General features: G+C 38.4%; 1 protein-coding gene across 1 annotated transcript; it reads left to right on the top strand.

Moving 5' to 3' along the window:
- Positions 1-4457: 4457 nt before the first annotated feature.
- LOC104420802 (probable C-terminal domain small phosphatase) lies at positions 4458-11988 on the top strand. Its single transcript, XM_010032585.3, has 7 exons — positions 4458-4638; positions 6116-7801; positions 7893-7974; positions 9360-9426; positions 10265-10450; positions 10551-10611; positions 11392-11988. Exons 2-7 carry the CDS (start codon positions 7369-7371, stop codon positions 11571-11573), a joined length of 1011 nt encoding a protein of 336 aa, XP_010030887.2. The 5' UTR covers positions 4458-4638; positions 6116-7368; the 3' UTR covers positions 11574-11988.
- Positions 11989-17350: the final 5362 nt, after the last annotated feature.

Here is a 17350-nt window from a genome sequence, read left to right as displayed (position 1 = left end):
AATTTGCTTCATTATTAAGGGCATTTGCTGTCGTAGTAGTGAAGTAACCGGCACTTAGGTTAATAACCAGCTAACTGTTCCTCTGATTAATCAGAATTGAGCACATTCTTCGCAGTGATTGTTGTTTCGTGCCTTGGATTTGACTAGTTTTGGTGGCTGTGATATTGTTGAGTAGATTCAGTAGTTTCATAATGTGAATGATTTCTTTCATCATGTGAGTTAACCAAATCTCCGAGAAAGTGAAGAAATTATGTCCTGTGCAATTCCGAGTTCCTGTTGACTAAATATGTTGAGAACTTGTACGAAAGACTGGGAAAGTGGGAGATTCTCCATTTTTCCTCATAATTGTGTTGATTGCTGTAATCTTCATGATTGTGATCTCTCCATTTCTCAGCTGGGATTTACAATTCACGAGTGTAGGAGACATGGTTGCTAATTTGGCATGTGTTGTTGCCCCTTGAGATAATTAAAAGGAAAAGCTGGTTGTTTTGCGTGCTTCTCTCTTTGATTTTCATGTGAAGGTTCCTCAAACTGATGTATTAGTGCTTGTGGCTTTGTATATGGGTCATAGGTGGCTTTTGGTACTTGTTTGCTGCTGAAGAAATATCTTCAATTGTTTATTAAGTAGGAAACAGAGCGGCATTTAAATATGAAAATATATTGGGGCAATAAACCAGATGAAGAATTGGTATTTGTAAGAGCACTTTCTTTTTTTTTAGAAATTGTCTGAATAGGATCTGGTTACTCCTTTTCAGTTACTAATGAGGATAACTTTTGTGCGTCAAAATGTCAATCAGCTTCAACGTTAGCGTTTTATGGTGATATGAGTTCTGAATGCCCATTTCATTATGTTAATGTAAGCAACATCTGATAGATTAAGTCTCATGCACATGAGAATGGACACAAGAAGGGATAGCGTGCACGCAGGAAATAGTTGCTTAATTGAATAGATATTTGAATGGCCTTGTTATAGATTTAACATCTTTACTTGGTTTAGTTTCCTGCTTTGAGTCTTATTTATTGTTGTATTTTTCCCCCAACCAGAGAATTAGGCGTTTTAGTAGAACTGAATGATTGCATCTTACTGCAGGGAACATATTTAAGGGCATATATATCAAGCTTATCCGCTGGTTTCATTCACATTCATGATGCATGCAGATTGGGAACGGTCAAAGGGGCTTTAAGTATTGAAATAATTTAAATATCCATCTCTGGGAAGATTTTCTTGCCCTGCTTTGAAAGAAGAGATCATTGCATTTGGATAAATCTCCTAGAATATCATGAGGGACCAGACTGCAAGTTAGGATGCTGGGCTTTCCGGTTGGAGTAATAGTTCAGTGATTTGGATCAATTGTTATTCTTAAATAAGTTGTGGAGGCAGAGCCATGCGGCGGTAGTAGCTCAGTAGTGGACAAGAAGAGAAAAAGGAAGAGGGAGAAGAGTAATAGAAATGTTTCGAATCTTGGGATGGATAAAGAGAAAGAGAATTACCTTCCAGAAAAAAATTCGTCGGTGAACATGGTTATTTCTTTACCTTCCCAGCTGATTTGAGCTCAGCTCTGGAGAATTCTAAGGCTCAGCCATGCAATGAATTAAATCCTTTACCTGCAAACAGAAAGAAGAAGAAAAAGAAGAAGAAAAGAAAGATCCAGGTAACAAGCACTGCTGAAGGTGATACTGGTGCAGAAGTCCCATGTTCTGTACTGCAAGCTAATGAGCTGGACGTTAATATAACATGTCCCTCTGGCAACTCCCGTCAAAGTCTGGAACATGAGAAGATCCGACCAATTGTTGAAACGGACTGCCTTACCAAGAGGCAAAAGAGAAATAAGGAGAGGAAAAAGTTGCGGTGGATGAAGAAGAAAAAGGCAAAAGCCAAGGAGAATGTCTCTGGGAGGAGCGATACGCTCGCTGAAATCCCTAATAATATTTCACAAGTCACTGAATCGGATGAAAACATTCGGAAGGGATTTGCCTCAACCTGTGGTAAGCAAAGTGACATGGAGAAGAATATGTGCTTATTAGAAAAGATGTACATGGAAAAGCTCATACTGAAGAGACTTCCTTTCGTTCTGAAGAAGCTCATATGTCTCATCTTTCAGACAGCAAAACAGAACAAGTAGAAGAAAGAATACAAGCTACATCAGCCCAGGCTTCCATGGGAATCTTCGATTTTTTTCTCAGCCTTTCAAGAATTTGACCGAGAGTACTATGGACATGGAGGACGAGAAAGCCGAGGGAGTTGTCGAAAACTTCCATTTCTTGCACTTACCGAACCAGGAAGGGAGGGATGCCTCAGTTAGAAGTCTTGGAGATGTTGTCCAAGGGGACTTACAGAGCCTATGCTCGCTTCATCCAATTTGGCTTTATGTTTTTGTGGATTCACTTAAAGATGAGAGACTGACGGTCTTATTCCTGATTTGAGCATATATGTTCATATAATATCACCTGATAATGCATGTTTCTTTTGTCAACATGTGTTCTATCAGTATCATATGGCAAGATGGACAGAATCTTGATTTGAATAGATAGAGGCTTGGTTGATTTCGCATAAAACCTTTTTAAACCTTTTTCAGATAAACGTTTTTCAGATTTTTTGGCTTTTGGCATTTGTTTCATGGAAAATGAATTGATTAGAGAAATATTTTCCATGAAAAAAAAAAAAGTCTTTTAAAAAAGGAAAAAATATTTTTCACTTTTCAAATAGGAGAAACATTTTCCGCCTCACTCTCTCTTATCTTTTAAAAGTCGAATTTGTTATTTTTTATTATTTTTATTTCTTTCTTTTTGCTTTTCTTCATTCTCGACTGACCGCCAGCCACAGCAACGGCCGACGACCTTCCGTAGCCGCAAGCGTCGACTTTTGGTTCACTGAATCGATGAGCATCGGCGCTCTGGTTCACCCAATCGATGAGCATCGGCGCTCGCATTGGCCTACTTCCAGAACATGACCGACGATGAAGAAAAAGGAGGGGGAAGAGAAAAAATAGAAGGAAAAAATAAAAATAAAAAATAAAAATTAACTTTTAGAAATAATAAAAATTATTAAAATGAGTGCAGGGAAAATCGAATCGAATTTTCCACACCAAATGATGACAAATATTTTTAGTTCATTTTCAAGTTTCACCAAACATCGTAAAAAATTGTTTTTCTGAAAATATATTTCTGAAAAATGTTTTTCAAAAATACCACATTTTTTGCGAAATGAATAAAGCCTTAGTGTGATTGCCAAAGTATCCCATGAACACCACAATTGATATGTTCGTGAAATTCACATATTTATCATGAATGTACCGGTTTGGGGTTTTTCGTGTTATCAATACAAAAAAAAAAAAAAGAGTTCTTTTTAAATTAGTCTTTCAACAAAAATTTTAAATCTTTTAATTTGGCCCAATTCTTTTAAATTGCTCCCCTTAAAAAAAAAATAAATATGGCCCCCAAAAGAAATCCAAATGAGAATGAAAAAGAAGATCTCATAAAAAGTTGGGGATAAGTACATTAATGGTGCCATAAGTTGTGTACGGCGCTCACTTTGGTGCCAAAGTTTCCGTCGGATCACTTAAGTGCCAAAAATTTGAAAACGCTCACTTTGGTGCCAACTCCGACGTTGGCCGGAAATCCGACGTGGCCTTTTTATTAATTTTTTACGCCGACGTGGCTCGTCGGAGAGCCGAGTCGCATCCAAACACCAAAACGACGCCGTTTGGCATCTTTCCCCCAACTTTGAAACCCTAATCCCCAAATTGAGAGAGAGGAAGCTCATCTTCGTGTCTTCTTCTTCCTCGAAGACCCACACCAAGAACGGCACCGGCACGGCACCAGCAAAAGGCATCGGCAAAGCACACCGAAGAACGACACCAACAACGCACCAACAAAGAAGAAATGCGGCGCACGAGAACCCCTTCGACCCATCTTCTTCCTCCTCCTCCGCCCTCACCTTCGATTTTTCCCGCAACAATTTCAGTCTCTCCTCGCTCACCTGGTCGAGCAACTACAATGGTGGCTAAGTGACGGTGGCCGAGCAGCGACGGTGGTCGAGCGACGGCGGGCGAACGACGGTGGCCGAGCGGCGAAAACCCTAATTTTTCCCCATGTGAGCTAAACGGCGTCGTTTCCATGAAGCCATCCATGTAGGATGAAAAACGACGTCGTTTTCTTAAGGAGGACCAAAAATGACGTCATTTAAAGGCCTATCGATTTTTTTTTAAAAAAAATTTATTTTGGCCGGAATCTTTCGCCGAGGCCGAATCTTTTCGCTGGGTGGCACCAAAGTGAGCGTTTTTCCTCCGATTTGGACTTAAGTGATCCGACGAAACTTTTGACACCAGTGAAAGACCATACACAATTTATGGCACCATTAGTGTACTTATCCCTAAAAAGCTGTGGTGGGCCTGAAGGAAGTTAAAGAGCACAAGAATTTTCAACGGACAAAACCCTACTCCACACGCATTCTCAAAAGGCAAGACGAAAGTCCCACGTTTTCTACCCCCGAAGCCCGTCCGAAATTTCTCTCTCCTGCTCTTCTTCTTCATCCTCTTCGGCTACGGTCGGCGCGCTTCTACTTCCTTTCGAGGCAAGCAAGATCCTTCACGTCCACGCGGTTCCTCTCTCTCTACCTCTGCTGCTGTGCGAAGAATGGTGGGTTCTGCTCGGCTTCTCTTCTGCGTTTTGTTTTTTCCGGTTTTGGTGGCTGTGCGTCTTCTGGGTGTTGCGTCTCGAGCGTTCTTTCGTGATGGCATTGCCCCTCTCTCAATTGGGTTTGCTTCGCTTCTTGGATTTGAATTTCTTTTTTCTGGGTAGCTGGTATTGTTGAGTAGATTCGGTCGCTTCATAAATGTGAATGATTCTCTCAATTGGGTTTGCTTCGCTTCTTGAATTTGACTTCTTCTTCTTTTTTGGGGGGAGCTGGTATTGTTGAGTAGATTCAGTCGCTTCATAAATATGAATGATTCTCTGAATTGGGTTTGCTTCACATATTGGATTTGACTTCTTTTTTTTTTTTTTTTTGTTGGGTAGCTGATATTGTTGAGTAGATTCGGTCGCTTCATAAATGCGAATGATTCTCTCAGTTGGGTTTGCTTTGCATCTTGGATTTGACTGGTTTTTTGTTTTGGGGTAGCTGATATTGTCGAGTAGATTCAGTCGCTTCGTAGTGTGAATGATTCTTTCATCATGTGAGTAAACCAAATCTTGGGGGAAGTGAAGAAATCGACTACTTCCTGTTCAATTCCGAGTCTGTCTTGATTTTTTGTGTTTGAGAACTTGAATGGCGGGCCTGAGGAGCTGGGGAAGTAGGAGATTGCAATAATCTTCATGATTGTAATCTCGGCGTTTTGCTGCTAGAATTTGCAATTTACGTGTGTGGGATATGCGGTTGCTAGTTTAGCGCGCTTTGTTGCCACTTGAGGTAATTGAAAAGAAGTTTTAGTTTAGCTACAGGTGGGTGTTTTGCATGCTTCTTTCTTTGATCTTCATGTGAAGGTTCCTCAGACTGATGTGTGAGTGCTTGTGGCTTCACATATGGGTCATGGGTGGCTTTTTGTACTTGTCCATTGCTGAAGCAATATCTTCAATTGTTTGAGTAGGTGACAGAATGTCAATCAAATATGAAAATACTTTGAGGCAGTAAAGACGACAAAGAACCGCTATTAGTATTGGTATGATAATTTTATTTTTTTATAAATTATCTGAGTAGGATTCGGTTAATCATTTTCAGTTACTAATGAGAATATTTTCTGTGCATCAAAATGTCAATCAGATTCAAGTTATCGTTATAGGGTGACCTGAGTTCTGAATTCCCAGTTCGTCATGTTAGGATAAGCTACATTTGATAGATTAAGTCTCATGCGTATGGGTATGGATGCAAGAAGGGATAATGTGCATGCGGGAAATAGTTGCTTAATTGAAAAGATATTTGAATGGCCTTGTTATAGATTTAACATCATTTCTTGGTCTAGTTTACTGCTTTAAGTCTTCTCCATTGTTGTATTTTTTCCCAATCAGAGAATTGGGTGTTTTAGTAGAACTGACTGATTGCATCTCACCATGGGGAACGTATTTAAAGGCATATATATATCAAACTTATGTGTTGGTTTCGTTCACGTTCATGTTGCAGCTTGGGAACAGTCAAAGGGGCATTAAGGATTGAAATAATTTAAATATCCATCTCTGGGAAAATTTTCTTGCCCTGCTTTGAAAGAAGAGATCATTGCATGTGGACAAATCTCCGTTATCATGTCATGAGGGACCAGACTGCAAAGTTAGGATGCTGGGCTTTTGGGTTGGAGTAATAGTTCAGTGATTTGGATCAATTGTTTTTCTTAAATAAGTTATGGAGGCAGAGCCGTGCAGCGGTAGTAGCTCAGTTGTGGACAAGAAGAGAAAAAAGAAGAGGGAGAAGAGTAATAAAAATGTTTCGAATCTTGGGATGGATAAAGAGAATTATCTTCCAGAGAAAAATTCGCTAGTGAATGTGATTATTTCTTTACCTTCCCCAGCTGCTTCGAGCTCAGCCCCGGATAATTCTAAGGCTCAGCCATGCAATGAATTAAATCCTTTACCTGCAAACAGAAAGAAGAAGAAAAAGAAGAAAAGAAAGATCCAGGAAACAAGCACTGCTGAAGGTGATACTGTTGCAGAAGTCTCATGTTCTGTACTACAAGCTAATGAGCCGGACGTTAATATAACATGTTCCTCTGGCAACTCCCGTCAAAGTGTGGAGCATGAGAAGATCCGACAAACTGTTGAAACAAACTGCCTTACCAAGAAGCAAAAGAGAAATCAGGAGAGGCTAAAGTTGAGGTTGAGGAAGAAGAATAAGGCAATAGCTGAGGAGAACGTCTCTGGAAAGAGTGATACACTGGCTGAAATCCCAAATAATGTTTCACAAGTTGCTGAATTGGATGAAAGTTCTCTGAAGGAATTTTCCTCAACCTGCGGTGAGCAAAGTGAGCTTGAGAAGAATTTGTGTTCACTACAAATAGAAGATGTACATGGAAAAGCTCATAACCTTTTGAGTGATTTCAGCACCTCTTCAAAGAAGAAAGTGTCAAAAAACTCAAAACTGATAGGAGGAAAAAGCCATCATCAAGGTTAACAACAGGAACTGTGGATTTTTCTGAGGACCTCGTTCATAGAGAGGCTTCCTTTCATTCTGATGAAGCTCATATTTCTCATCTTTCAGATAGTAAACCAGAACAAGTGGAAGAAAGGATACAGGTTACATTAGCACAGGTTTCCATTGGAACTTCGAAAGCAGAAGCCTCTGTTCATGATCCAGAGCAGAGGCTTGATCTTCTGGAGAAACCTGAGACTATCAAGCTGCATAATGCAGAACATGGTTTTGCTGAAGTCGTTCTGGTTGAAAGTATGGCTGTGACCAATGCTACAGAAAACAAGAATGTTGAAAAGCTTTTCCAGGTTCAAACGGCAGAAAAGCATGTGTCTCATGTTGATAAAGAAATTGAAGCTGCATCCAATTGCAATGGAGAAGCTTCAGTTAATTCTGGGCTTGTTTCTTTGTGTGAGCACTCAAATGGGAATGGTGCCAAGGTAAATAGGCAGATCGATGAAGGAAATCCTTTGTCAGAATTGTTGGTGTCTGAAGATGATATCAAATCAGATATTAATATCAACAAAGGAAGCATGCCTCGGCAAATTCCGGATATATCGTCAGAGAGGACTAGTGTTGAACCTTCTAGAAAGAAGCTTCTTATACTTGATCTGAATGGACTCTTGGCAAGTATAATTCCAGATGTTGGCTTAGGATGTAAACCAGACTTAATTGTGTCAAGAAAAGCAGGTAAAAAGAGTTGAGAATTGGTGAAGGGTTGTTGATTTTTCTTATATAATATAAGAACACGATTCTAACTCATTTTTTTCTATTCTTGCAGTATTCAAAAGGCCCTTTGTTGATGATTTTGTACAGTTTTGCTTTGAGAAATTTGCTGTTGGGGTTTGGTCTTCAAGGACAAAGTATGTCGTTCAGTCTATGACCTGCAGTCTCCTTGTACTTGTAATAACTTTAGCACTATCACAAGACTCTTCTCTCTGTGTGTGTGTGCGTATGTTTGTCAGGATTGCGATTTAGATCGTAGGATCATGGTCGTACAATCCAGATCTTAGGAAAAATTGTAGTCTGTTGGGATCGTGATCCTGATTGTAGGATTGGTTAGGATTGCCATCCCAACTACAATTCCACTTATCCAGCTTTAGAAGGCAATTCTGTCTTTTCAGGTGGAGCAAACATGAAATTGGACCTCCTTCCTCCTAGCCCATGTGGGCCACTTTCTTCTTAAATAATGTTTTCAATCCCCATTTGGAAAATATACGGCTCGGAGATCTAAGAAAAAAGGATGGAGATAAAGGCACAGTAGAAAACAAAGCAGAGCAGATACACCCATCTCCTTCTTCTACTTCTTCTTGTTCTTCTTCATTCTTGAGTCAATGATGAGACGGGTTTCAACTACCTCTGGCTCTCTGAATTGTACCGTCCTTTGGAGACAAGAGAGACAAGGCTTCCATCCTTATGCAACCAGATGAGAGATATAAACTCTGGAACATCCATAAGAAATGGGCACATGATCTTACTTGGCGAAGTAGTGTAATTTCTTTGGATGTTTACTGATTAGACCTCTTAAGCTAAAGGCTAAAGAACTGAAAACCCTAGAATAGCAAGTGAAAGTGAGGTATGCTACAGAGGATAAAAGAAAGAGGTAAATCAGAGAGTGTGGGTCCGAGATTAATTTTATCCTGCAAGAAGGTATGTGTTTCGCCAGAGAGGAGGACAAAATGAAGGATTAAATATGAGGAAATTGCAGGAAAGTTATTTTTATGCAGCCTTTTTATTGATTGTCATGGAGATTGCTGTGATCCTATTTAATCCACCTCAAGTGAAGCTGATGGACAAATGGCAATTGGGGAAAAACATAAGAGAAAAACTAGGGGAAGGAGATTTCATTCTTTTACATTTTCTTAATTTTCTTGACATAGTGCTGTAACTTTTTTTTTTTTGGTCTGACTTTAACTGTTAGTTGAAAAACTGGCAACCAAGAATTTATACCCAAGTGTTCTCTCACAGGGGAACCCTACCTTTGAGCTTCAGTATCTCCTTCTAAAGTTAATATGCATCTAATTACAGGGAGTTAACTAAGAATTTCACATTTTAGGGGTCATTTCAATAAAGTTGTAGGATCTTACGATTTTTGATCTGATCATTGAAGATTGCAAAAGGATCCTACTTGGGATCCCAATCCTGACAACCTAGTGTTCTGTGGGTGGGTGTGTGTCACTTCACGATAAAGGTTGCCCAGCTTTAATATTCACTGTGCATTATATGGTCTTTGTTATTCATTTTACAGGAGAAATGTGGATCCAGTTGTAGACTTTCTTATGGGCGACTCCAAAGGGAAATTGCTTTTCTGTTGGGTAAGCAGCTCTCGCATGGAGCTTTTCTTTTCTATGTTGGTGTCCATTTTGTCCCATTGCTCATCTTGCATGGATGGGGACTGACTGCAGACCATTAAGAAAGTATAAGGGCTACTTTTCAGTTCCTCATCAGTTTGGTGTAAGATTGATCTCTGAAGCTTAATGGGACTAAGAGCCTAAGTGTAGGATCTGCCTCTCTAATTTCAGCCGAAGAGTGCATGAAAATTTTTCTATGTTTGCTTCCATTATCCTGTGGCCTCCTGTTTTTTCAAATGGAAAGTATTTATTTTCCAACTGATTATATTCTCTTGATGTTTCAAGTTGTCCATTTTATCCTGTGATTATATACTTTGTCAAGTAGTAAATTAGATGAATAAGTTTTCTCTTTCAATTTTGCGATTGCCTTGCTCCATCCTGAGAATATATGGGTATATCCTTGGAAGCGAGCCACATTTCACCCGTTTGTTTCAACTTTATGATATTTTAGTCTTTCACATTAATAAGAATCCATAACATCCCTGGTTAAGTTGGAAATTGACTTTGTACCCATGATATGTCCCCTTTCCCTTATTGTAGTTTCCCTTAGATCCTTGGTTTAAGTTGCATAATTACATTAAAGTTTTGCTTACAATGCCTAATTAGTAAAAGTATATATTTAAACTATTGCGAGTAATTGTACCTATAGTAGCTATTTGTTTCTAGTTAAAAAGTAAATGTCTCAACCTCTATGCATCTTATGACATCATATCAGTTTTATTTTTAGTTTATTGCAGTCATTTTTTGTTATTAGATTCTAGTTTATTTCAGTCATATTATAATGGAGATTGATTTAGTACAGGATCAGTCTCACTGTACCATAACAAAGTTCACTACCATCGAGAACAGGGATAAGCCCCTGGTTTTGAAGGAACTTAGGAAATTGTGGGATAAGCTCGAGCCTAATCTTCCATGGGAGAAGGGAGTGTATAATGAGTCAAACACTTTGTTGTTGGATGATTCTCCGTACAAAGCCCTTCGCAATCCGGTTAGTGAGATAAGCATTCTCGTCTTTACAGCTGATTTCTTTCATATTCAAACAGTATGACTGACATCGCTTTATCCCTGTTGGACCTATCCTCATCCAGGCAAACACTGGAATATTTCCCTACTCATACCGCTATACAGATGCCAAAGACAATTCTTTAGGTGAGAGATGTTAAAATATGCATGTATTTTCTCTGTTTTAGAAATTACAAATATCGACAACATTATTTCTTAAGGCACCTCTGCATGGATCTCTTTTTTTTTATGTTTTATTTAGGATGCATGGATCATGAATGATCTCATGAAGAAGCCATAGCAGGTGGCTAAATAGATGACAGTTTTTTTTGAAAATGCTCTAATTTCTATTCTGTTGTGCATTCTAAAAGGGTGCAATAGATAGCTGAATCGATGGCGGATGCTTTCATTTAGTTTTTTGATGTATAATCTGACCGGGAATAGCTTAGAGACATAAACTTGGTCAAGTTCTTACCCTGTTGAGTTCATCATCCTGGACATTCATATAGTTGGCACTTTGTTTATTTTACTGTGCCAGAGGTATGAGATATCGCCTTTTGATCTGTTGAAAGTTTTGTTTGTCAGCAGACGTGCAAATCTACTCGGTTGTCTGCCCATAAATTTGTTATTACTGTTGTCCCTAAAATTTCCAGATTTCCCCAAGCTCATGGAATCTTATGATCACAGCTGAGTAAGCTATAGATCAAACTTTCTCTGGCCTATCGTAATACTTGCAAATTTGGCAAGTCAACAGGTCACCTTGTGCATTATTTTGCTACCTCTTATCTGTTTACTGTATCGTTAGGCTTTTTATATCTTTCTTGGAAAAAGATCATCCAGTAGCTGATAATGCTCTCATTCTCTCAGTTGTTGCAGTTTTTCATCAGTGCTCTAACTATTTCGTTCGCAAATTAATCCTTTATGCAGGACCTGGAGGTGACCTGCGGGTCTACCTAGAAAGCTTAGCTTTGGCTGACGATGTTAGGAAGTATGTGGAGCAGAATCCATTTGGTCAAAGAGCAATCACAAATTCAAATCCATCCTGGAACTATTATAAGAGGGTTTTAGCTTCAGACCCATCTGAAGATGCTAATTCTATATTGAAGTGAGCACATTTCTCGTCCTTCGCTTGGATGACAGCTTATTTCTGACAACTTGAACATCTTTTTTGTTCAAGCTTTTTTAAGAATTAAACAAGCATGTACATGTTGCGTAACAGCCCCTGGAAGTGTTAAGTTCACCTAGAATAGTTGTAGCTGTTGTCATATCGACAATCTTTTGGCTTTTAGGGTGAGAAAAACTTTTTGTTTTGACAGTCAAGTTATAGATGGTGTCTATCTTATAGGCGATGAAAATTTTTTGGATACTTCAAGCCAGTTGCTTGTGTACAATAAACTTTAGTCTTTGTAATTCAGCCTATTTCTGTACTGACATAAGAAAAGAATGTTCCCTACACTAAATTGATGCAATTGCATCGTCTGTTCCATGATTCAGTGGGAATGGAAGGAAAGCTTCTCTTGCATAGTCATTTTTGCCTTTTCTTCCTGCATCATCTTCTAATTTTAGGTCTTGACTTTGGATTGCTCAGTCCTACATGGTATGTTAATGACCTGGAACTGTTCAGTTGGGAGGATCATGTGACCTGTTTGGCTTTTGGAAAATATAATGTAGTACCAAACTCGCCTGTGTCAACATCTTCTTGGAGAAGGTAGTTGGTGTGCATCTTTCTGCAATCCTGTGCCCAACCACCATAACATGTAAGATTTCACATGCTCTGAGCATTCATGCGTGAAGTGTCATCTGAATTTGCCAGAGTATTCTCCAACCTCATCCACATGTATCATGATATCTGTCATTTCACGTCATACCTATGGTACAAGGGAAAGAAATACCAAACAAATGAACAGATTTAAAATGTATTTCGCCATAAGTTATTTGGGTAAGGAGGAGTAAGATATTTGTGAATATTTGTTGGGCCCACAGGTGAGGCCCACCATCATTGGCTTACAAAATGGACCCTTTGTTAAGTGTTGGGCCCATGAAGGCAGGTGGAGAAACTCCCAGAAGGCAAAATGGACATCTGGTTTGTTTAGTTTGATAGTAAGTGTTTTGTTTCATGCATTCGTATGTTCATGCCCAACCAACTTATTAATATAATGGTCGGTGACTTCCATCAACTTGGTCATGTGCAATCAGATGGGGGGTTTCTGATTCCAGTGATCTGGCAACTCAACTTCGTGACTTGGAGTTGCCCTAAAGCTAGGTCATGACCTTTATTAGGGCACAGCCCCCTACTTGAAAAGGCAATAACTTCACATGACACGAGGAGGTGGACCCTCGGGCCAGGAGAAAGTACATCACATAAAGTGATGCTCGTATCAAAAGTATATCACATAAAGCAACTCTTCTATCAAAAGTCGATATCTTAAAACAATCGAATGTTGTTTTCTCGGGATGATAACAATTGAGGATGCTTCGAATCGAGGGTACTCAATTGGCCTATTGATATCAAGTCAGCATATCAGGCGATATGATTAGAAAGTCAGTAAATTCACTGTCGTCGAGGCTAGTCTTAAAGATTAATTGCATAGTCTCCCTCTCCGGAGTGGACCTATCATTTCCCTAATGAAGCAGTTGAAAGGGACGCTAATAAAAGAGACAGCGATGGTCATCAGGGAGAGGCCATCATGTTGGTCTTAAAGTTCAACCAAACACTTGGTCGTTGGTGCATGTACACGCTTGCAGGCACATGATCAGTTGTCGCCACTAATTGAGCTCATCTAACTTCTTTAATTAATCCACAAGCCAACCTGAAAATCCGGGCAAAAAGAAAAAAGAAACAAAAGAAAGAAGAAAGAAGAAAGAAAAAAGAAGAAAGAAGAAGGCAGAAACACGAAAGGGAAATCTAATGAAAAAGAAAAAAGAAATCAGTACCAGAATACTTAGGAAATTTATGGTAGAAAAATACATAGCTAAGTGAAGAAATACTTATATGATTTTTCCCCCTTTAAAGCGTCACTCGGTACATTCAACTGCAGATTAATTGAAGAATAACTTTTATTGAAGTCAATCGGAGTAAGTTAATTTTGATCTCGTAAGTCTTACTAAGGGCATGTTTGTTAACTTGTCAAACAGTGTTTATTTCTATTATTTTGTTCCCATGAGTAGTTTTGGAACAGAATTGCGTTTGGTAAAATTTTTATTTTTGAGAACAGATTTGGAGTAAAATCAAGAATAAAAAAAAAAAATTCTTGTTCCCGAAAACAATTCTAGAATCAAGCACCTATTTTCTCTTTTTCTTTTCTTTTCTCTTGTTCTTCTTCTTCATATGTTGCCACCGCCACGGTTGCCATCCGCCACCGTCCACTATCCGCCGCCACCGCCGGCGAAATCGTCGGCAATCGTCGGCGATCGTCAACAATTGATCCGGTGAGCTCACTAAAGGTAAGCCTAGTCACCGGCGAGGCTCGCTTGACCGAATGAGGCTCGCCTGACTGAATGACACTCACCCAGCCTTGGTGAGGCTCGCCTAGCCACTGGTGGGGCTTGACCTCGCCAGATCTGGGCGAGGCTGCTCACCCAACCATGGCTTGGCCGACAAGGGCCAACCTCACCGAGGGCCGGTGCTGCTTTGGTGAGGTCGTCGACCCTTGTCTAGCTGATCGCTAGTCATCCCAAGGCCGGCGACTGGTGATTTGAAGAAGAAGAGAAAGAAATGAAAAAAAAGAAAAAAGGAAAAAGTAATAAAATTATTTGAAAATTAAAAGAAAATGATTTGGAGTAGAAATTTTGAGTACAATACTAAACATAATTCTATTACGGGAATTGAAATTTTGGACAATTATCAAACGGTTTAAAATACTTAGAAATTGTTCTTGGGAATAGAATAAAAAAATCATTTTTAATTAGAAATTGTTCCAAAAATAGTAACGTTACCAAAAGTGCCCTAAGTGAATAATCTAATCCTCGAATTGCTTTTCATTTTTTTTAAACAATCAAGTCCCCTGACTATTTAAATAACACATATACTGACACGTATGTGTCAATACATATATATGTCAACTGTTATTTGCATTGCATTTAATTACAAATCCTTTGGATGATATTCAAGAAGGCTTGGAACTTCTTCTATTCAGCTCTTACTTTCCTTATGGTTCATCCTCATGTTTTTATCCATGTTCTTTTAAATCAGCCTATAAATCTTAGTGTATCGATTTCACTCGAAGGTTATTGATTTGTTTACATGATGTTTTAATGTATGTCAATTCATTTAATTTTGCATATTTACTTCATCTTCTTTTGCCAAAATGCACGTGTAGACGCGCACGCAACAAAGGAAATTTGCAAATAATTGATTGGATAGATGATGTAGGGTGTGATTCCATGCAAAATGTACAGATATTGATTCTCCCTCACGATGATGTGACCAATGGATAGAATGATTTTGGTGGGGTTTTAGATCCTTGGATAGTAAGGCATCATTGTTCCAATTAAAGGAAGCAAATTCTCTTTTATGCCTCCCAAAACCTTGGCCTTTTTAGGCAATTCTGGGACAGGGTTTAGTTATTATTGCCTCATCATCTTCAAGCAAATCCTTTCTCTGTTCTCTCTTTTCTTCCTTTTCGATCATAATTGAACTTGCATTTTTTTTTCTTTCTTGGGGAAGTGGGGTTGATGGGGGCAGGTCATTTTGTGAAGCCCCATCTAGATGGATCACACTTAAGACTCCAAGTAGTCAATTAGATTTTTAATTTTGTTAGGTTATGAATTGTCGAATTTAAATGAAATCGAATCAGATCATGTGCAAGTTAAAGAATTTCCTCCATTCTCAAGCTGCAAAGGTTGACTGTATATAAAATTCGACATGCATATGCTAGTCTAAGTCTTCCAGATCATATCAAATTAATATATAGCTTATAATGGATCCATATATTATCAATGAGTAATTGAACTCCATGTATAGAGAGAGAGAGAGAGAGAGAGAATCTTGATATTTGACGGTAAAAGGTGAAGGGTAGAAGACAAGAGCGGCCACATGCCTTGGGAATCTCCACAAGCCCTTTTCTTGGGCCAGAAATAAAAAAATAAAAAATAAAAGACAGGCATTTGAAATACCACTCTTTTATGACAAAAACAAAAAAAATACCACTCTTTGTCACTTTTTATTTTTTTTCCTCGATCTATAAAAAAACATTTTTTTTTAATATAGATATAGGTATAAGCAATAGTACAGAAGAAATTGGAAGGACCGAGCAGTCATATAGAAGTGAACATGCAGAGAATTATTCTTCTGAATTTTTCAGGTAGATCAAAGTGTCCTTATGTAAAAGGCGATTTAGATAATTAATATCCGTCTCGAAAAATTATTATAATGCCTCTAACGGGAAAACAAAGAGCTGAACTATCATATATTTCTCTGTAAATACTTTTGCACTTCTCTTGTCAGCAGTGACCTCTCTTTAAGGATTTGTTTACGGATCGCACTAAATGCTTCTTTCTAAAAAATATAATAATAATTTGGCTGAGTGGTCCCAATAATTAGATAATTATTGGAATTAACAATATAGTCCAACTGCTTCTCAATTACGTGTCGGCCACTATGTCCTATGAGTGGAAAAATAGGCTCAATTCAACAACAAAAAAAGCTTTCTAATTCTCCAATTTCTCGCATGGACGATTGAGTATCGCCCTTCATCATTAAAGCTATAATTCATCAACCTATCTGCCAAACTGGTAAAATCTTGTCACATGAAAAAGTGGGGTCATGTTTTAATTCTCAAATTCGTGGGTTGTCCTTGTGATATACACATTACTGAAATCAAATACTTACCATCAAGTTTGTCTAATCCTAAATTCATTTTTTCTCAGATTATTAAGTGAAAAGTTTCAAAGCCCCCCTTTTTTTTTTTGGGTCAAGTGGTTTCATTTTCCCAACTTGTGCAAGTTGGCATTCACATTGAATATAGGGGTAAATATGTAGCAACCACGAATATTAATCTGTCTTTTTTTTCATTCGGCCATATCTTATGGTCCAGGACATATAGATAGAGACATTATACTCTGCTTGACAATTAGGGCTCTAAAGCGATACTATCTGCACGTGAACTCGTAACATCACATGAAAGACATAGGAATAGGTTGCTACGTGAGACAAAAGCAGAACCGGATCCATCAAACCAAGCTCAAGATTTTAAGCCTAACTCTTCATTCATATTCAATTTGGGAAAAAAGAAAAAGAAGGAAAGAGTGGGGGGCGAAACGGGTCTATCTTTTATTTCGATATTGCCATGTTGTTCAAGAAGAATCAAGTCTCGCATTAACCTAAAGTGTGTGGCTTCAAAAGATTTATGGCGAATATCATAATGGGCTGTCACATCCCACATCAACATGCATGAAATGTACCAAATTGGCTTGTGTATAAAAGAATGATAATAATAGTACGATAGATTAACAAAAATTAAGTCTCATTTATAGCGAAAGGGAAGTCGCGAATTGATACATTATAATAAAGATTCTTCCTATATAATATCATTGAACTTTGTCATAACATCGCAATTTGGGTTGTATAATGATTAATGTTATATTATAAAATGTCAATAAAAAATCAAAATCACGATAAATTCAAGAATGAAACATCAAATTATAAAAAAAGTAGGGGATTTTCGTACTGCGCCACAAATAATTTTAATTCCACTTATGATCGACTTTGATCTTTTCTACCAGAAGGAAAGAAAAACCAGAACTTTCGCCCATCAAATGCCCTCCTTGATGGGTTCTATGGTGGATAAACACCAGATAAAGAAACTGCTTGCTCCATGTCCACCCTATGAACTCTCTCTCTCTCTCTCTCTCTCTCTGTGACAAGATCACATGTAGACGCGGACAG

Source organism: Eucalyptus grandis, chromosome 2, assembly GCF_016545825.1.
Source record: "Eucalyptus grandis isolate ANBG69807.140 chromosome 2, ASM1654582v1, whole genome shotgun sequence".
NCBI classification, from domain to species: Eukaryota; Viridiplantae; Streptophyta; class Magnoliopsida; order Myrtales; family Myrtaceae; genus Eucalyptus; species Eucalyptus grandis.
This window is presented reverse-complemented; position numbering and strand designations above follow the sequence as displayed.